This window comes from Lissotriton vulgaris, unplaced genomic scaffold, assembly GCF_964263255.1.
Source record: "Lissotriton vulgaris unplaced genomic scaffold, aLisVul1.2 SCAFFOLD_1207, whole genome shotgun sequence".
Taxonomy (NCBI): domain Eukaryota; kingdom Metazoa; phylum Chordata; class Amphibia; order Caudata; family Salamandridae; genus Lissotriton; species Lissotriton vulgaris.
In genome coordinates, this window is record NW_028243675.1 from 412269 (window position 1) to 434524 (window position 22256).

General features: G+C 44.4%; 1 protein-coding gene across 1 annotated transcript in view; it reads right to left on the reverse strand.

Moving 5' to 3' along the window:
• The window catches only part of TSPAN2 (tetraspanin 2), a 118941-nt gene that overhangs the window by 11197 nt on the left and 85488 nt on the right, over positions 1 to 22256 (reverse strand). Inside the window, exon 5 of the mRNA XM_086948665.1 lies at positions 13167 to 13250. Coding sequence (XP_086804791.1) covers positions 13167 to 13250 — 84 coding nt within the window. The remainder of the gene's footprint in view (positions 1 to 13166; positions 13251 to 22256) is intronic.

Here is a 22256-nt window from a genome sequence, read left to right on the forward strand (position 1 = left end):
CGGGCCTAATTTAGCCTGTTTTTTAAAAGGGACTCCGGTCCACGTCATTGTTCCCACATTCACATTACTGGCGAATGGTTGTTATTTGCTATTGAATAACGAAGAGTGTTGCGGTTTAATTAAAGATGTTGCTTATGTGGTAACTGTATCAGAACGAGTCATCTGTTGCAAAAACGTTCTGTATCCCCCTACGCATGGGAATTCAGCTGTATCCATCTGGCCGCGCATCCCAACCTTGAAAGCAGAGTTCAATGGTATGAGTAGAATAAAAGCCCTTTTGTCTCAAAAAGAAGTGGCCCTGAGTCCGGCCCGAGAAACATTCGTCCTTCACATAGCTAACACGAGCACGGAGGTGCAGGCCCTTTTGAATACTGATTTAGCGTTACATTTTAGCGAGCTGGTTCATCAAATCTTTAATGCCTCCTCCACTTCTGGCCTGGCTCACTTTTTAAAATTGGTTAGCAGTGGTCTCGTGACTTCATTTGAGAAGATATTTGGAGTCATCCCTAGCTTTTTCCATTTTATATTTTCAAGTCTGTTTGGTGGCTTCCCGGTTTTGCTGGAATTAACTGCAGGCGTTTTGGTGATATTTTGTTTTATTAAACATGGATGCCCGTCCTGCGTTAGGAGCCGCAGAGCCCCTCCTACTGCTGTTTCGCAACCGGATGCTTGATTACTATGGCACCCTGCTGCTTGCGACTTTAAGCACGGCATTTGGATTATCGTTTCAATTTTCCTATTTCACGTGTGTCCAGCCGGTGTTTCATTGCCTGAGCTGCGATTTCGAATGGGCCCTTGATTTGTGTCTTTGCTTGACGGTGTCTCCTGATGTCGATTTTAATCATCTGATGAGCCCCGTAGTTGCTCACCAGTTGGTTTGTTCTGGCGAAAGGATTATGGCCTTGGCAGCGATGCATGGACTAATGGGTCATTGGGACATACTCGCAGTGGCGCATGAGTTCTTGGCACAGAGCGTTCTTGAAAACCCACCGAGTTGTCCTCTGATGATGCTAGATGATCCAGTGCTGGAGGAGCACGTATGTTCTTTTCCATTGCTTAATTGGATGGCTGAACTGTTCTCGGATGAAGACAGTGATTTCTTGTTGGAGGCTGTTGCTGCATATTTTGCGTATACAGTCCTATCCTGAGATGCCTCGGAGACTTTCTATTATTTAGGCACGTACCCGTTGTTTTTTTTTGAAGATGCCTTTTTCCTACGATCAATTCTTTTTATACGCCACAGGCCTATTGACTTTAACTTTTAGGGCCTTAATTTAATTTTTAATTTTGCGTGTTTATATAGCGCTAGAATCACTCCCGGGGGAGTATCTCCGCGCTTCGACCGCTGCGAAACCCTTCCTGGCTTCCCTGAGAGATGGTCCCTTAATGGGTATCTCCAGGGTGAGACCAGGCATCCCCGGCGGTCTGGTGGGGCCGTTAGTGAAGATGAGGCAAGCTAATGCCCAGAGTTGCCGAGTGTGATCGCTGATCAGAGTGGGCACCGAGGCGAGAGAATTATCAAGTCCGCTGACCCTGGTCCAGAAACCTGCCGCGCCGGGAATCGAACCCTGGTCCCGGGCCGTCCTCTGCTCTCGGGTCTGCCGCCTCTAACCAGTGAGCCACACTACCTCACTACCTTGTGTTGACCATTTATTTTGGCCACTATAGGCCTTCATGTATGCCTTTTAAATCTACCTTAGCTCGGTATTATTGAACTTTGCTTTCATGTTGTGCCCCTGTTCTGGTCTTACCTTACCTTGATTTTGTCCGTGCTCGGATCATTGGGGGGGGGTGTCATATAGCTAATTATTTTCTATATACTGTGTAAAGTTAGCATGAGCTTATTAAATGTTTAAACACCATTTTACCTTTCTGTCTCCTTTTGCACACGACACATAATTGTTGTTTTAGCTTTCAACCCAGAAGAGCTTCCTGATTTACTTGAGAAATAATATGTTATTGCTCTGATATCAGTTTTGCTCGGTACACTGTATGCACAGTGAGTGCTGAAGGCTGCAAGGATAACTCGACACAATGTTGTTGTGAGGTCTGATCTTCGCACTTCCATAGACATAACACACATGCTGCTGCCAAAATCTGGCTCTAGGCGGGTTTTATATTGTTGTGCTGAACACACACGTAAGACACTGATGGTGCTTCTCATGCAGAGAGCTGGTGGAAGATGATGTGATCCACTGCCACTGAGATTTTGAGGTATTGGCCCGCCCTGCTAAAACCCAAATGAGACCTTCAACGATATAAAATACTATGCTAAATAGGGAGGGTGTGAATTAGGGGTTGTTAATTCCTATTCATTTCAGCATCTTAGTATGCTGTCACCATTCGCCTTTTAAGGACTAATAACTATGCTGATAACTTTGTTGCTTATAATATGTTTGCTAGTATTGTACAAGATACTGCATTTGAGAACCATGCATTAGTAAATAAATATTTCAAACATGCACGTGTCCTCATTTACTCCATGTTCTGGTTTGCAATGATTATATAACGAAAGAGTGTTCATCTGTTCCACGTTACCTGAGGTAATCTAAGTTCATGTTCTGGTCTGTCTAAGCATTGGGAGTTTGTTATGACTAACAAGACACTGTAGCTAGCTCGGTAAGGGGATTTTGGGTACTGAGGTGAGTTTTGGGCCATCCTAATTCACCGAGGTTCCAGGTCTCTATGCACAGTACTGTAGGAGAACAGAATTCCCGCTACACCACTTTCTGCCAGACTACTGATGCCAGTTTTCTTGGTGTGCCCTGGTACCCTGCCAATCAGGTTCCCAGGCCTTAATTCTTCCCCAAAACTAACCCAATTGGTATCTCTGGATACAGGTCAGCCCCTGTTAAATGGTACCACAGGTACCCAGGGTACTGTGACCAGGGAAGACCTCTAAGTCTTATTGTACCACCCTTAGAGGCCCTGTACCTTTACACACACACACACACACACTGCCTTTGCAGGCTGCGTGTTTCGGTGCAGAACAAAGTAATTCCTGTGTGCCATGCCTACAACCCACTACCCTGGCATAGATCATTCACCCCTCTAGCTGGGTGCGAGATGCCAGTGGTGATGGTACAGGTGCATGAGCCCTGTACCCCTACAGTGTCTAAGTCCATCTTTAGACATTGTGTGTGCAGTGCTGCAATTAAGAGTGTATGGTGCTGGGAGATTGTCATTACGAACTCCAAAGCACCATAATGGCTACACTGAAAACTGAGAAGTTTGGCATCAAACTTCTCAGCACATTAAACCCACACTGATGCCAGTGTGGGATTTAATGAAAAAATCACACACAGAGGGCATCTCAGAGATGCCCCCTGAAAACTAAGCCACCACTAGTGTCCAGGCTGAGTGGCTGCTTGCAGCTGCCACCACCAGACATGTATCTAGACCCTTGGGTCCAGAGCCTGCTGCTCTCTGGGGCCTGATACAATGCACATCCTAGGCCGAGGTGCCAAGTCTCCTCCCCAGGATGGGCAGGGTTCATGAAGGGGAAGCTTCAAAGGCATGCCTCCTTTGTGAGCCTCCCCAGATAATTTGCTGCTTTCAGTAACTGGTCCCCGCTGGTTCTACCTCCCACTTTGGGCGGGGAGCCGGCGGGAAAAATAAGTGAGGGAAAGGGGTGTGCCCACCTCTACCAACTCCACCCCTCATGTGGGGGAGGCGAGGTGAAGTACAACTCTGTGTCTCTTCCATCTTGAGGATGGGGGACCCAACCAACCAGGGATAGGCTCCTGCCCCCTTCCCACTGGAGGGTGTCACGATAGGGGGTGTACCCACCCCAGGGAAGGGACCTGCCCTTTACCTACCTGTAACACCACTAAATCTAGCATTTAAGGGGCACCCTGAACCTTGCTTCCTCAGATCCAGCCTGACAACAACAAGGAAAGAAGAAGAAGGACCGAACAGCCGTGCATTCAGCTAACAAGAGGAAGACGCCCACTGACTTGGCCCCAGCCCTACCGACCTGTCTCCCCTCAAACCTACTCATGCGAAATCTCAGTGTGTCCTGCAGCCAGCAACCTCAAAAACCCCGGAGGACCTGCCTGCCTTCACTTCCAAAGACTGCTTCTCCTGTGAACACCGGATATTTTTAACTGCAACCTCTGGCAGCAGCCAGGGACCGTGAATCCAGCCCGCTCGGCACCCGCAAAACCCGGCCCGAGCTCGAGTAGAAAAACACCACAAGGAGGTCACCCCAGCAATCTTGACCCGAGATCCGGTGACCCCTGACCTGCCTCAAGCCTCCAGCAGATGCCTGCAGCCTAAATCCAGAACGTCCCCCCTAAACGCGACCAGGAGCTGGTAAGAAGATGCAACCCCAAAAGGAACCCATGCACCCGACTCCCCACGGCCATGTGTGCCAAAACTGATGGTGCCTAACCAACCCTTAACTTCCCAACTTACCTCTCCAAGTGGTGTTTGTACCCAGAAGTCCTTTGTCTCCCTGCCTGCAGTGCTTTTGCAAACCAGAGGTTCTCCATGGAAAACAACAGGGCGCCCGACGTCGAAACAGCACTCTGTACCCGACCGCCCCAGTGCTGCTGAGGGTGCACCTTTTGTGCTACTTTGTTTCCCCATTTACCCTGACCTTAACCCTAGGAGCTCTGCTCCCACAACTCAGTGGCCTGTTTGCTAGCAGCCACCAACCGGAGCCCTCAGCAGTTGGATAACATTGGGCCCCAACACTCTGCACCCGGCCGCCCTAGTGATGCTGAGGGTGCAACAACAGTGCATCACTGACCCTGGGGGACCCCTGAGTCTAATTCCAGAACCTTAACTCCCACAGTTGATTACTTACCTGTGAACTGATAACCTGCTTTTCCTCCATAGGATAACACTGACAATTTTCTTCCAAAATGTTTCTGTGTGGAGGTTTTGAAATCCAAATTATTTACTTACCTGTTTACAGGAAATGTCCCAGTGCTGAATCCAGGTATCCAGCACTGAGTTTGAAAAGTAACGTAAAAAGTAACTTACTTGTAATTTACTTAAAAAGCCTTTTCATTCCAATGTACTGTATGTGCTAAGTGTTGCAACCTGCTGCATTCCCTGTAAATCAAACAAAGTACAAGTTCTATTGCATTATCAAACTGTTCTATTTTCACAGCAACCTAATACTGAAAAATATGTTATTCTTACCTGTGCCAGGCTTGCTTGGTTCTAAAAATAAACAAAAGTATATTTTTTATACAAAAACAATTGGCCTAGAGTTCAGTTCTTGGGTGTTTGAATTCATTTGCTGACTGAGTGTGTACATCAGATGCTTAACACTGTCCTCTGATACTGCCTTACTGCTCGACCACTCTACCACAAATAGAGAGTAAGGTTTTATCTAACTTTAACCTCTGCCTACCTCTGGGGTCACTAGGACTCTATACACACTGTAACTCATTTTGGCATAGTATATATAGAGCCAGTTTCCTAAAACACTCATCATGAGACTGCACCTCTTTGGGATCCAGGGAACCTGCCTACCTACCTTCACCTCAAAATCCAAGAGCACCATCTGCAGCATACCTCAAGGCTCATTCATCAGCCTCATCCTCTTCAACACCTACATGACACCTCTAGCCAACACCGTCAGAGCCCACGACCTCAATATCATACCTACGCCGAAGACACCCAGCTCATCCGCACGCTCTCAGCAGACCCCTCCGCCATGAAGACCACCTTTTACAACTGCATAAAGAACGTCGCCGAAAGGATGAAGACCAACTGTCTGACAAGACCGAAGTGCTGCTGTTTGGCAGCAGTGCCTTCCCCCTGTAACAGCACCTGGTGGCCCACCAAACTCAGACCCACTTCCATAACGACACACCACACCTGATGCCTGCAATCTCAGCATCCTCCTGGACAGCAAACTCACCATGAAACAACAGATCAATGCAGTCTCTTCTGTCTTCTTCCCCACTCTCCCACATGCTTCGAAGACTCTTCAAATGGATCCTCTTTGGCATGAGAAAACCGTCACTCAAGCCCTAGCCACCAGCAGGCTGGAATACAGCAATGAACTGTATGCAGGAACCACCACTGAACTCATGAGGAGACTACAGAGAATTTAGAACTCAGTGGCCAGGCTCATCCTCAACCTGCCCAAATTGACCCTAATCGATCCACACCTTAGCAACCTCTACAAGATTCCTGTCCAGAAAAGATCCCAATTCAAGTTTATGACACAACCCTACAAAGCCCTTCACAACCTAGGACCAGCATATATTAACATGGAATGTCCATCCCCTTCAACTCCGGACATCATTCTCCCTGGCGGAATTAAGGAAGAGACTCAAGACCTGGCTTTTCGACTGAGACCAGCAACCTAGCACCTGGATACCTTCATGGGTGATTAGAAGTGCTATACAAATCCTGTTTGATTGATCGATTTAGTTTGATTCATCACATTTGTGTTAAGATCCATCAAAGGTGATAATATTATAGAAGGGTCTTAAAAATGCTGAGCCCACTACAGTGGCAGCTCCTCCATAGGGGAGTGGGGGCATCGCTCCACTGCTTTCTCCAGTGCGAGAAGCAGAAACATAAAATGGTAAAACTACAACTTAATGTTTCTGCTTCTCCCATTGTGAGAAAGCAGAAGTACCAGGTGTTTTGGGTGGTCCTGCCTGTGGGCAGGAGGGAAGGGGATTGCCCACTGTTGTGGGCCTTGACTGCTTTGGTCAGCCTGGGGCTGACCAAAGCAGTCATGCACACTCTCCTTTTTCTCTATGTAGGCTGCATGCAGCCTACATAGAGAAAAGGGCCGCCCATTAGGTGCCCTGCTGTGGCACTGTGTACCTGCCCCGCAGCAATCACAATGCCGCTATTGCAGCATTGTGAGTGGCGGAGGGGAGGGAGGCTGCTTCTGGGTGGCTGCTTCCTGTTGAGGAGAGCAGCAGAAAAAGCGTGAATCGGGACCGGGCCAGGAGCTGAGATGGCCTAGAGTAGGTATGTTTTATTTTACTTTAATTAAACCCCTCCGGCCTCTCCTCGCACCTGCTCTACACATTAACTGTATGGATGTCATGCAGTGTAACCTTTATTCGGCACAAAAGAACAGTCTTCTGGCATCTTAGCTGGATCGGGACATGGCCGTGGATCCCCACGGCACCCCATTGGGTTTTATCGTGTAGGAATGTTCACAGTTTGAGGTAGATATTCCTGCCATGAACGCCTGCAGCTCTGCCTGTCACAGCCTCTTTCGGAGTTTCGGCCCTGCTTGCTTACAGTGTACACACACAAGCCTGTCCCGGCATGTGCAGTTCAGACACTATATGAAGCTACAAGGCAATTGTTAAGTTAGAGTAATTTGTAGAGCACTCAGTCCAACATTGATGGGGCCTCGTAGCACTCGGGGTTGCTGTGCAGACCCTTGTCTGGTTTACCTAGCCAGGATGCGGAATCTGTGCCCTTTTTATGGTGATTATGGGATTTATGGCAGCTGTTTCTCAGCCATCAATCTACATGTGTTGTTTAGGGGGTTTTTGTTGGGGGGGGGGTTACTACATTGATTAGAGAGTGTCTGGGTTGTGTTGCTTTGCATTGCCCCGCATGCGGTATGTGAATCAGGCAATCCAAGGCTGAGGGCACTGTTGGGCTCATCATGACAGCCATACACCAGGAAATATTAACTCCGGCAAATAGTTCTAACTAGAGTAAATAGAGATAAAACATAACAATAGCAAAATAACTTTCAATGAATGAACACCCCTCGATTACAAAATACTCCAAAAAAAAAAATAACTTTGAGTTAACGTGATAAACTTGCTGGTCTGCTCATTTATTCACCTAGATTAAAAGGGCAGGTTTATTTTGCAATATGCTGACGTTTCTGATCACCAGGTGTCTTCTTGTGGTTTAAATCCTCATCTTGGTTCACAAATAAGTAAGGGGATTAACATATATTTAGTCATTCCCTAAGGACCCACACTGTCTAAAGCCATGATCCACACTGCGACTCTCTGTAGAACTGCTTTGTTTCTTCTGCTTTTGTGAGGTGTGCATCATAACTGTGTGATCAAATTCAACAATGTGAGTCTTTTTCTTTCTCGCCCAAATTCAACAAGGAGAAAAACTTTGAGATCTGCTCCAAAAAAATCGAGTACCAGTATTTTTGTCTTCTAAAAACTGAAACTTTCATTATTCTTTGCTGCATTTTTTCTATCTTGTAGTCATTCATGCATATAATGTGTTATTATTACCCAATGTATTGTTGTAAAAATGTCTACCTTTTCTTTACTTATTTGATGTATTGGTGTGTCCTCATGATTACAAATGTGATTGAAAATGCACCACTCTTTTTTAAAAATGTTCTCAGAGGGAGCACCCCTCCCTCCCGAATCCTCCATAGGTTGTTTGGGCTCGCTCGCTACGCTTGCTTGCTGCAGTGCAGTACAACAATTCTTTTACGCCCGACTACTTTCAAATGTCACCAGCCGCCACTGGCTCACTATCTGTTGCCGTATGGACAAAACAAAATGTATGTATACCTCAAAATACTTGACAGAGTTTTCACATAAATTTGATGTGTGAAATGATCTGGGTTACGCAATCTTGTTAAACAAAGTCAAACATCTTCTTTCTAAACCTACGTCCCAGTCCTGTAATCAGGCGCATTCCTGGTTCGACAAGGCTTGCTAATAATACAGTACGTAGTGCTTTAAAACAAAACCCTAGAGACCCGATAGTGATAAGGGAAAGTAGGAAAAAGTATAAGCTTGCCATTAAGAAAAGAAAGGTAACATTGAAGGAAGAAAAGTGGGATCTAGTGGTGAGCGCTTGCATGTCAAGAGACCCTCGGGCCTTCTGGAAGGCTGTGCAGTCTGTCTTATCTCCCACCCTATCAACAGACAAAGTTACTGTTCATATCCCCCCTGAGTCTTGACTGACTCACTATGCTGGCCTTTATTCGGCTGACTTTGCTGCAGAGAATGCCCCATTACAGCTGAATTTAACTTGTCAAAACCTTGTGTTTAATTTAGGGGAAGTACGGAAAGCAATTGATAACAGTAAAGGTAAAAAGGCATCAGGCCCAGATGGAATTCCCCTGGATTTATTTAAGGAAGATCTCGCATTCTGGTCTCCGGTACTTACTGCTGTTTTTAACTCCGTTTGCAGTGAGGGTGTCCCATATTCCTGGCATCCCTCTGTGATAGTGCCTGTTTTTAAAAAGTGTGATGTGCATGATTCCAAATGCTATGGTCCAATATCTCTTTTGTCCTCTTCTGTTAAGTTATTGGGAGAGTTGTACTAGATCGTCTCCTGGACTGGATTATTGCACACCATATTCTTGCTACAACACAGTATGGGTTTAGGAAAGGTCTAGGCACAATCAAACAATGTCTTAATCTCCACCTCATTCTGGCCAAATATAAATATGTGCACCTCTACTCATCTAGCATTCATGGATGTCTTGCGCTCTAAGTTATGGCACATTTTAGTAAATATGGGTGTTGTCGCGGGTCAGGTTTCCTTTCTGAGGCTCCTCCACCACAATATCTCGGCCTCAGTGAGGTAAGGTAATGCTGGTGAATGTTCAGAACAGTTCAGTATTAAACAAGGGGTACGCCAAGGATGTGCACTTGCCCCAATCTTATTTCTCTTTTGTACAAACGATTTGGAGAAAACATTAGTTACGGTTGGGGCGGATGTGCCGCAGGTGGAGAATAAGGCTGGGTCAGCGCTCCTTTATGCGGATGGCGCAGTCCTTATGGCAAGGACTGCGATTGGTATAAAAAATCTCATTTCCAGTTATGTTATTTTTATGAAGGATTTGGGGTAGGAGACAAACTATAGGAAGACTTTTGTCCTGATTTTTGGCCCCAAAAATCTCTAAGTCCTGTTGCTTGAATGTAGAGGGTAAAAAACTGGAAAGGGTTAGCTCCTTCGAGTATTTAGGTCTGGACTTCGATGAAGATTGTACGTGGTATTCCTGCATACAAAATTGAATAACACGATTTACACATGCAGTTGGTACCACTTATTCACTTGCAATGTCAATAGGTAAAAAGCCCATAGCCCTTATTTTAGAGATTTATAAGCTTAAATGTATTCCTATTTTAACATAAGGTATGGGCATGTAGGGATGTACACGCTATGCAGCTGGAGGAGACCAGATTTTGCCATAGAGTCTTAGGAGTGCCCTCTTCTTCACCACATTTTCCCCTCCATTTGGAGTGGGTCATAAGTATATCCAAGATACTATAAATGTGGCACCTTTAGCTACCTGGTGTTCCATCTGGACAAATGAAGAAGCTGATTTTAACAGGGCAATTATTAGAGACTGTCTAAACTGTACCTGAGGCCTTTGTATCCCCTGGCTCCAATACATTAAAACCTGTTCTAAGGAACTTGGTCATCCCTCTATGTTTGAGCACCCAGATCAAATTGTTAAAGGGGATCGACAGCGGGTTTGGTGAGCTTCTGAAAACACAAAGATCTGATCATGGAATTGTCTGAAATAGCCAAACCCACCGTCAGGGATTATTGCCAAATACAGACTCCTCCCTTCATTGCCCCATATCTAATATATGTAAATAATGTGTATGTATGTATGTGTAATCTATCTCACATGTCATTAGGAGGTACCACTGGCTGTCGGTAAGGAACCAAATAGAATTCAAGGCATTATGCATTGCCTATAAAGCTTCCCGCAAGATAGGTCCCCAGTTTTTAATAAATCGCCTAACCACCTACATCCCTAACAGGCCATTACGATCCTCCAATGCATTTCATCTTACAGTACCTCGTACCAAAACTGTCTCTTGGGGCGATAGGCACTTTGTTGTCACAGCGCAAAACTCTGGAACTCCCTCCTGCTGAAGATTAGATCTTGTCAATCTCTGTTAGTTTTTAGAAGGATGATAAAGGCCTGGTTGTTTAATCAACATCAGACTCATCCGTGACACTGGGGGTACAGCAGTTTTGATACTGCTTGATCTGTCTGCAGCCTTCGACACGGTCGATCATACCACCTTGATTGACCGTGTCGAGGGCTTGGGCATACAAGGGATGGCCAGCAAACTTCTGGCCTCCTTTCTAGCTGACAGAACTCAGGTGGTTACAACCGGACCATTTCAATCGTCCACTATGTCACTGCCATGTGGAGTACCTCAAGGCTCATCCCTAAGCCCGACACTTTTTAACATCTACGTGTCGGGCTTAGCCAGTGTAATTCGGGCTTATGGGATGAGCCTCACGTCCTATGCTGACGATACCCAGCTGGTTCTAGGCATTAAGAACAATGGCCATAAAGTGGCAGGTGATCTTAGGGCTGGCATGACGGCAATAGGAAATTGGATGGCCTCTAATTGTCTAAAGTTAAACTCAGATAAAACAGAGGTAGTAATCTTTGGACAATTAACACCTGAGTGGTCATCTAACTGGTGGCCTTCCTCTTTAGGCTCCCCCCCTGAGCCTGTCAGCAAAGTGAGGAATTTGGGAGTCATCTTTGATGACCGACTCACGTTCCATCCACATGCTAATCAGATTACTTCTTCAGCCTTTTATAAGCTGAAGCTAATCAAAAAAATCCTCCCATTCCTTCCAGATAAAGCCGGAAAAACTCTCGTCACATCCCTTGTGCTGTCCACCTTGGACTACTGCAATGCCCTGTTTCTCAGTGCACAGGAAGGAGTCTTGAACAAATTACAATCAATACAAAACTCTGCTGCGAGGCTTTTGGGAAACATCCCTAAACATCAATCTGCCTCTAAGACCATCAAAGAGTTGCACTGGTTATCCATCAGAAACAGGATAAAGTTCAAGACCTTGTGCATTGTGTATAAAGCATTGCACAACCGAGGACCAGCACATCTTGTCCGCAATTTGACCCCTTATCGTCCGCCTAGAACACTACGGTCATCTTGTTCAGGAGATCTTGTTATACCCCGGTTAAAAACGGTCTCATGGGGCGACAGAAGATTCCTGGTTTCAGCCCCCAAGCTGTGGAACACTCTGCCATCAACGATTAAAGCCAGTCCATCTTTGTGGTCCTTTCGGAAACAACTTAAGACTTGGCTCTTTAATCAGTAAACCATCCATCATTTCCTAGGGTAAACACTCAAACACTTAGCGCCGAGACGCCCTTGGGCCATTGTATGCGCTCTACAAATATCATAAATAAATAAATAAATAAATAAATAATAATTTGCTCTACAGTTCTGCCGTTGTCCGCAGCGCCGAGAGGCGCTTGGGCATTTGCGCGCTCTATAAATTTCAAAAATAAATAAAAATAAATAAATAAATAAATATGAAAGGAATCTGTTATCTAGATTCAGGCTGGGATCTTTTTGTTGGTTGAATCTATTATGGTCTGCCCCTGTGATGAACATTCAAGTCAAACCATTTTACATTTTGCATTTTTTTGTGAATTTTATCTTCCATTTACCAAGAAATGTTTGATTCCTCTCTTGCACCGACACAAAGCGGCTTTGTACTTTTTGCAGCAACTGAATGACCTTGATGTCTGTTTTGCTGTTGGCAGCTTTTTGAAGTGCATTTTAGCAAAGAGAAGGAGTATGCTGTTTTAATTTTAATGTATGTTATCAGTTTCTGCATGGAATGCATTGGTATTGCTGCTAAAATGTTTATCTGATTTACTGACTTGTTTTTAGACCTTATTTTGTTACTCATGTTTTTTCTGATTACATTTGCTGCTATTGATGGCTGCAGATGTTTCTCTTTGTTGCACTATTAGATAATTTTTGCTGCTATTTACGAACTCAAGCATTTTGCACTGCCACTTTAGTCCACATCTGATAAATCTGCTGCTACTTACGAACCCAAGTGTTTTTGCTGCAAGAAAAAGTTTCAAGAAAAAGTACTGTATTTGTGAGCTGTTGTATTCTTGTTAAACGGAAAATGAGTTTGTATTTGCTGTGATTGATTTTTTAAAATGTTTATATCTATGTGTATCTTTTATGTCCTGTCTTTGGAAGGACGAATAAAGAAAGAATTGATTGATCTGACCAAACTCGAAGTGATTTTATGATCTGGTCAAAATCAATCAGCCGGTTAATGCTGCAGGATGCCTTTCCAAACAGACATTAGGGATTGGGGAAAGAGATGGCTGTATAGGCTTTAGAGGTTTCTATTTTGGTGGTACTCTGTACATCACACTTTGAATGAATCTTGTTTGCCAGCCTTACAGTGCAAGCACTTACCGTCACTCCGGCAACTGCGATGCATACAACGCCCACTGTTTTCAATTTGGAGCTCAACCGCTTTTCAATTTCTTCCAAGCAGTTCTATCAAAAAAGAAAAGGTCATGTTCATTTTAAACAATGTATAACAAAACATTGCTAACAATTTCTTCTTTGTACAAGAAGCAATTAGAAGCACGACAAATAATTGTCACAAAAGGCTTTAGTTTATGGGCATCTTGAAACCCCTCATCAAAATGCGCATTTAGCTATCGTTTACTGTTGAATGAGAATGGGACTGGCCAAATGTGCCTTCATGTTCATTAACTAGTGTAACTTCTATATAGCATTAATTTCTCCCTTTCATTGCTGTGAATCAGACTTGCTTGGGATTTTTAATAAACTATTTATACTCCCCAGCTCTATCTCATGCCTCCCAGAAGGACCCTGCAAATGGATAAACACATGCCCGTTTTCTTGTCTCTGCGTTTTTCTGTTTTATATACTGTGAAAAAAATGAATATTTAGGATTGGTATAGCTATACAAACATATAGTTTCTTTGACAGCATTTCCCTACCACATCTTTTCTTCATACACTTCTTTCGCGGGTGAAAAAGTGGGTAACAGGTGCACCTTTCCCGGCTATTACCAGCATTTAGAGCTGTATAGTTGAGGTGCAATATAAGTGAGCTGAAAAGCAGGACAAATGCATTTGCACTCGCTAGAAGAGGCGCCGTGGTTTCCCACTGCAAGTGCGTCTTTTCACTGCCACAGCCACCGGACTCAGTTTCCCAGACTCCAGCTGGGCTCCCCATTATGTGGGATGGTGGGGTTGTAGCTGTCTGTGCTAGATGCTGCGCTTGGGATTCTGGCTGCGCCAGCGCTACTTCACTGCCACTGGACTCCGTTTGCCAGGCTCCATCTGGTTCGTCATTATCTGGAACGGCGAGGCTGTTGGCCAGCGCTAAAAGAGGCACCTGGGCTCGTGCTACACGGGATGCTTGGCCGCTTCCCACGCACTGAGGAGTCCGAAGACCCAGAAAACGTCTCAACTGATAGATAGGAATGAAGGAAGGGAGGCTAGTGAAGTCACTCTAATCTGTTGCACGCTGAGATCTTTATAGGGTCGGATTTCTGTGTTTAGGGACCGTGTTACCTGCCTAATTGTAGTCACTGAGAGTAAATTTTCAAAGCTGAAGGTAATTAGGTTTATCCTCTTTTTATCAGTAAGCCACGTGCCTCAAACGATGAAAATGATCATAACAACATCCTTGTTACTGACAACAACCTGCCTTTGACTCAACTTCCACATGCTTTTGAGTCTGTCTGTAGCTATGGAGGGAATATATTGTCGTTTGCCCCCAAATCTTCAACAACTGAGAAATCTTCAGTATTCCATTTGTCACCTGAAGTAACTGCTTTCACCATTGTCCTTACACAAGGCTGTCTATTGGTTAAAAGAGAGAATGGTATCAGTAACTCACTGGCTAGTAAGATAACTATGACGCGCAGGATCCCGTGGGTAGGGAATGTGCTGAAACTTGATTCTGATGACTGAATTGTGATCAGTTTAAGGAATTCCTTTTTTGTTCATAATCTGGTATTCAGGCACAATTTCCTAACCCAGGGCTATTGAGACAGCAACACAACAGACCCTCCGTACACTATGGATCATGACCCTCTGCTAGCCTGGGCCAGTGTGAGCATCGATGACACCGTCAAGACCATGCGCGCAATCCACTCTGGCTCTCCGCCGGACCCATTCCTGCACCACGTCTTCAACAGAGCAAGCAGCAACATCACACCCCACCTGCGCAACATCATCAATCTCTCCCTCGAGACCGCGACCTTTCCAGAAATCTGGAAAGAGGCCAAGATCAATGCGCTACTCAAAAAACCTAAGGCAGACCCAAGAGACCTCAAGAACTTCCGGCCCATCTCTCTGCTCCCCTTCCCAGCCAAGGTGATTGAGAAAACTGTCAACAGACAGCTAACCCGATACCTCGTAGAAAACAGAATCATGGACCCTTCCCAGTCAGGGTTCCGCAGCAACCACAGCATCGAGACTGCCCTCATCACCGCCACCGATGACATCAGGACCCTGCTGGACAATGGCGAGACCGCAGCACTCATCCTCCTAGACCTCTCTGCCGCCTTCGACACCGTCTGCCACCGCACACTATGCACATGCCACGCCACAGGGATCCAAGACAAGGCTCTGGATTGGACCACCTCCTTCCTCTCTGGCAGAACCCAGAGCGTCCGCCTGCCCCCCATTCCGTTCCAAAGCCTCCGAGATCATCTGCGGCGTACCCCAGGCATCCTCCCTCAGCCCGACGCTGTTCAATATTTACATGGCCCCGCTCGCACACGTAGCGTGACACACGACCTCAGCATAATCTCCTACGCGGACGACACTCAGCTGATCCTCTCCCTCACCAAGGACCCCATCACAGCCAAAGCCAACCTCCACGAAGGAATGAAAGCAGTCGGCGACTGGATTAAGACCAGCCGTCTGAAGCTGAACTCGGACAAGACGGAGGTCCTCATCCTCGGCTCCAACCCTTCAGCCTGGCCGACGGTACTAGGGGCAGCCCCGACACCCACCGACCACGCACGCAACCTGGGAATCAACCTTGACTCAACGCTCCCAATGACCAAGCAAGTCAACGCAGTCTCCTCCTCCTGCTTCAACAACCTCCGCATGCTCCGCAAGATCTACAGATGGATCCTGGCAGATACAGAAAAGACAGTCACCCAGGCCCTCATCAGCAGCAGACTTGACTACGGAAACACCCTCTACGCAGGAGCATCAACCAAGCTCATCAAACTACTACAACGCATCAAAAACGCCTCGGCATGACTGACCCTCGACGTACCACTCCACGGCCACATCACCCCCACCTGAGAAACCTGCACTGGCTCCCCGTCAACAAGAGGATATCCATCAAGCTCCTCACCCACACACACAAGGCACTTCACATGACTGGCCCAGCCTACCTCAACAGACGGCTCTCCTTCTACATCCCCAGCCACCAGCTTCGCTCCGCCAACCTCTCACTCGTCACCGTCCCGCACATCCGAAGAACAACCAACGGTGGGAGATCCTTCTCCCACCTCGCCGCCAAGCCATGGAACACCCTCCCACTGAGCCTACGACAGACCCAAGACCTGCTGACCTTCAGGAGGATACTCAAGACCTGGCTGTTCGATCAGTAGCGCCCCCCCCTCCCCCTGCCCCCCCGCGCCTTGAGACCCTTGCGGGTATTTAGTGCGCTTTACAAATGATCGATTGATTGATGAGGTACTTTCACTAGACTATTAGTATCATGCTAGATCTGTGATGAGACCTGACAATGTACAGAATGTCCAGGGGTGCATTGTAACACTCTGCCACGTTTCTGAGAACAGATTTAGAGAGTTAGCTCAGAATAAGTCTGTAGATAGACAATTCAGACTTACTACAGCTAAACCCATTAATGGTATTCCTAAGCCTAATGATGATGACATGTAGCAAGATAAGGTTGTTCCAATGTATGATAATGAAGCATGTTTGTCCCCTGTTTAGATACCTGACACTTACTATACTTCCACTCTTTTTGACAGTGGCCATTTATTGTTTTCCTTTTTGTAGACTCAGTGGCCATTTATTGCCTGAGATTGCTTTAAAATTTGCATCATGAAATGCAGCAGGTCTAAGGTCTAAGATGAACAATGCTGAATGCTTCAGTTTGATGTGGATTGTTACCAGGAAACCTGGGCCATGCAAATACAGTATATAGCTGGTTTTAGCTAATATTTTAGAGCTGCTGTCCTCGCACACTCAGGTAGAGCAAAGGAAGGTTTGATAACCTTTGTCTCAACTTGATTCCCAGGAAATTTGCCCGGTTATCCGGGTTCTCCACACTTCCAAATGTGGCTTGGTTGCACATCTATGAATGTTTTATTAATTAATTTATGTGGTAAAATTTTTAACTTGAATAATACTGATTTTGCTAATTCACTTTCTAGAGAAATGGGAGGTTCATAACCAGATAAAATGTGCTGGTATCATTTTTGTGGGAGATTTTATTCTCAAGCACTGCCTGCTTTCTAGCTCGACCTCTTGTGGGATTGTGGATGAGATGGGTGAGGCTTTAACTCACATCTGCCTACTCCATATGGTGCAGTCCTTATTTTGCTTGCCTGCAACTACAGCCTGCAGTTTTCTTTTGATTCCTTGTCGTCCACTCCAGTTTTAAAGCCAACATTTATTGTTAGGGATCACAGTAGTCTAATTCATTTTATTTTGTTTATATCAGATATATTGGATGTTTTCTCTGATTACACTGTTTTAGAAAATTCCCACAATATTAACAGCGTATTGTCAATATCTCATTACAGAAGGACAGTCACTGTGGACCAAAAGACCTACTGTTTACCCCTCCCAATAGATAAGAACAAGGGAGATTTGCTGAAATGGTGAGAATTGCCAAGGAACGTTTGTTAACCAATTTGGTTCTATGCAATAGGGTGGAGTTACTAATATGCCTAGGTGAGAAAGCACCAGGATTAGATAAGCTTCCAGGGGATCTTTTTCTGGAAGAACCAACAATATGGGGCCCTTATCTCTGTGTACTATTCAATGCTATAATGAAAGGTATAGTGATTCCCGAAACCTGGGCTGGGGCAGAAAATGCCCCAGTTTTTAAAAAGGGATCCTCACTTCTCCACTTCTCCCTGCAAACTACAGACCGATCAGTTTGATCAGTTTGATCAATGTCACCCAAAAACTGTTTGAATGGGTACTTCTAGAACAAATTCAGGGTTGGATGGAAGATAATTGCATTTTGAGCCCATACCAAGCCGGATTCAGGAAGAATACCTCCACCGTTGATCAAATATATAGACTCCAACTTATATTTTGGAAAACGGTGAGAATGGAGGGTGGCAGGCTCTACCTAATTTTTGTGGACTCAAAACGGCCCTTGACTTGGTGCCCAGAGATAAATCATGGGGGGTGACTAAGAGATATAGGGATCCCCTCTTACCTACTAAGCATGCTTATGAAGCTGCACGAAGCCAACAATGCCCAAGTCAGATGAGGGAAAGGGGGAGAACTAACAGCACGATTCCCAATTTACAGAGGAGTGAGGCAGGGGTGTGTGCTTGCACCTACCCTGTTCTGCCTCTTTGCCAACGCATTGATTGCCCAACTCATCAAGGTTAAGGATAATGATGCCCCAAAGCTAGCAAACTCAAAGGTCCCAGCATTGATGTTTGCGGATGACACCCTTTTAATGTCTAAGTCGCCGATGGGAATACTGAGGTTCCTGGACAGCTTTGTCATTTGGAACGGCACATCAGACGGTCAATTTATATTAGCATTTGACATTATTATAGTGTGAAACAATGGAAAAATGCACTGAATATGTAGTAGTGGTGCTATTCTAGTTATTTCTAGAATCTACTACCAAAAGATGCTCACAACACAACAAATTGTTGTATAGACAAACTTGTTAACAATAGAAAGTTACTAGTACGCACACCCTTATATTCATAAACATTCCCAAATACTGGGTCAATGTGATACCCTATACCGAATCATATGGGGGTAGTAATCATAAACTCATTTCAAACAATAGTAGCTATTTGACACTCCAAGTATTCCTGGAAAAGCAGAGTCCACATCTTTAGATTTCTTCAATAGATGTAATTTTATGTTCTTATAGTCGTAAATCCAAAAAACAAAACCGCCACTGAGCTAACACGTGTTTCGTCTTCCCTTAGACTTTTTCAAGGCAAATGGCAAGCAAGCTTTAGGTCAGAATGTCCTTCTGGTAGTGGGACATTTCTCATACCACTGTTACTGTAATGATCGCAGCGTAGTGAAAAATCGTCTTCTCCTTCTTGCTCCCAACCGTGGTGATACGGTTGGGAGCAGTGGGAGTGAAGGAGAGGACGGCTTCACATAACGACTGGGACTTATCAAGGTCTATTACCGGGTCTCCCCTTACGACAATCCTTACTCTAATATATTATAGTGAGGGAGAAGACGATTTTTCCCTCCATTTGTTAGTTTCCTCACCATGCCATTCCAGTTTGAACCCAGCCATATGCAAATCAGTCTTGACCCTGTGCCCAATGGGAACAGTCCAGCCCGAACTGCCAGGTCAGGTCCTCCCTAGACTGGAAACAAGCATCCTAGACCCGGTTTCAGGGTTTCACCCCTCTTCAGCCAGGATAGCTAGACTCCAGCGGCATGGAGAGCTCTAAGCACATTGTTTTTGCTGTTTCTCGATTTCTAAATTCAATGTGGCGCAGGCGTGTACACAACAAAAAAAGAGAGAAAAAACGGTTCTTAACCATCTTTATTGTTTTAAGTTTTCAATAATGGAGATGAACTATGTTTTAATTCTTATACTGTATGTGTAATATTTTATCAACAATGCGACCAGTACCGATTCCACCAGATCTATTTATTTTATGATTTCTGTTAAGTACTTTTTGGAACCTGAAACCGATTTCATTTTCACCGGACCCATGCTGTGTTTTTCTTTCCCTGTTATTAATGCATATGCACTTTCTTGAGGTTATTGACTTTGCTCATAGGTTAGTGCAGATAATTACCTTGGCACACAAAGATGATGCACATATACTTTAATATGATGGATGGATTCATTTTTATTAATTTTATATTGTCAAGATTTTGATTGTATTGTAAACATACTTTTATGGTTTTAATGACCGAAATAAAGGTTTTTGAACTGAACTGAAAGTTAGAGCAGAATACATTATTATTGGTTTTCTGTGCTATATAGGTCAGCCAGGGAATTACAGTTGGTCTCTCCCGGGCCTCCGAAAGCTAAATATGAATGATAGTTTGAAGTGAACTGCTCAAAAACCCACAGGAACTTGGTAAAACACGTACATTAGTTCCCAGAAATCACAAGAATATTTGCTTTTTGTAGAACAGAATATTACAGAGCCTTTGCTATGAGGAAGAAACAGATAAGGGGCGAGGCTTATTAATCCTTGTTAGGAACTTGTTTCTGAAAAATATCAGAGCATTCTGCCAGATGACTAACCTCCCATTTTTTCAAGGATTCATCTGACCTTGGCCTTAACATTGTTATTCCTCCAGACAACTGTTTTAGTCATTGTTCAGAGGGTTATAGTGGTGGAATTTCAACTACTAAGCCCATAGGAAGTGAGGCAGCAAAGAATGCTTGTTTTAATATAGATTACAAAGATGTACTGAACGCTAAGAACAGGTGCCCTAAAGGGAAGTCCCCCAGCTCTGATGGGATACCAGTAGACTTATGCAGGTAAAATACCAATCTGTGGGTCTCTCTTTTAACAAACGTCCTGAGGGCTGTTGCCAGTTCTGGTCCACCACGCTCCTGGCCCCATGTAACTATCGTACCCTTCCTAAACAAGGCAACAAAAGCAATTCAAAGTGTTATCGTCCCACATGATTGATAGATTCTACGACTAAGATGAAGGGCTAGATCCTTTTAGATAATTTAAATATGTGACCCAAGGACATCCAGATTAAGTCTGATTCCAATTTGGTTTTATTCTGTCTGGAGACAGTCGAACATTCCTTTAACTTACATCCTAATTAATACAATTTCATTAGTAAAAAAGGGGAACGCCTAAACGGCATTCATAGATGTAATCTTGACCTTTGATCATGTAAACTGCAATGAACTATGAGGCATTCTGTCGATCCTGGGGGTTGAGGCCAATTTAGTTAATTCCCTCAGATAATTGCATAGTGAGATGACAGCCAGTGTCAGAAATTGCCCACATGGCGAGACAATCACATTTTTTCCATTTTCAAAGAGAATAAGACAAGGATGTGTCCTAGCTACTCTTTGTTCACAATGTACAATAATGGGCTAGAAAAATATTTGACTAAATTTAACATTGATGTATCATGTCCTGGTACCTGCCATATACCTGCTCTTCTTTGCACGGATGATGTGGTGCTCATGGTTTGGACCCCGCTTGCGTTGAAGAAAAGTCTGGATATATTTATGTTTCTCTATGCAGATTTGATCTTACGATAAATTAGTTCAAGACCCATATTATGGTTTTTGGTCCAAAAACATACAAACACATGTACTATGTTATTCAAACCAAGATTTGCAGAGTTACTACTTTTCTTTATCTGGTGATCTTATTTGATGACACTTGCAGTTGATCCTCTGGGTCGTACTAAGGTGGCCCTTTTGAGGGAAGTAAAGAGGCACAGTTTAATTTCACTATAAAGCTGAATATTAAACACATTAAAGAAATGTTAATGGTTTACAAATCAAAGTGCCTCTCAATTGCAATCAATCATGCGGGGCTCTGGGGAATATTGGACTTTGATATTATTCAGAAATTTGAGAACAAGTTTCTGAAAAGATTGCTGACAGTTCCCCACAGCACATCTACCTTTCTGTGTCAGACATCCTTCATTCGGCTGTAATTGAAAGATTGTATCAGGCTGGATAAGGCGATGAAGATAGCCTACATAGAGAAAATGAGTGGTAACCTGAATATGTCAGAATGGTTCTTTAACCCAGATGAACAACTCCCTTCTTGTAGGAAGGAATATTATAAAGGCTCGTTGCCTTGCCATGTTTTCAACCAACAGATAACAACTTGATTCCTTGAAATATAATGTGAGAAACGATATGTTAATAACTGCAAGTTCTGGGATGGAACCTTATCTTGCAAGCGGATTTCAACAACTACCTAGCATACTGCTGACATGATTAAGACTTTACATTGTGCACTTTGCCTTCCCCATACCTGTGTCATACAATGTGGTTTTACCAGTTTGCCCTTGTAATTCTAGTTCTTTACAGCCAATGAGGCCTATTTGCTGTTCTGTACATTTTATGCTCCTTTGGACACCACCACTTGGTCCCAATTTTGAGGTGCACCAACCTTAAGCAAAGCAAGTAAGCTATGATTTTTATTCTACCCTAAACTTCTATTCATGTTTGTTGGGCAGCATCTAAGTATCTACAGTGTGCTATTAGAATAAGGAATATTTTATGATGCTGCTTTCTTCTCATGTTGTTTTTATTGATTTATTTGCACAATAAACTTTCTGGCATTGTTTGTGTAAGGAT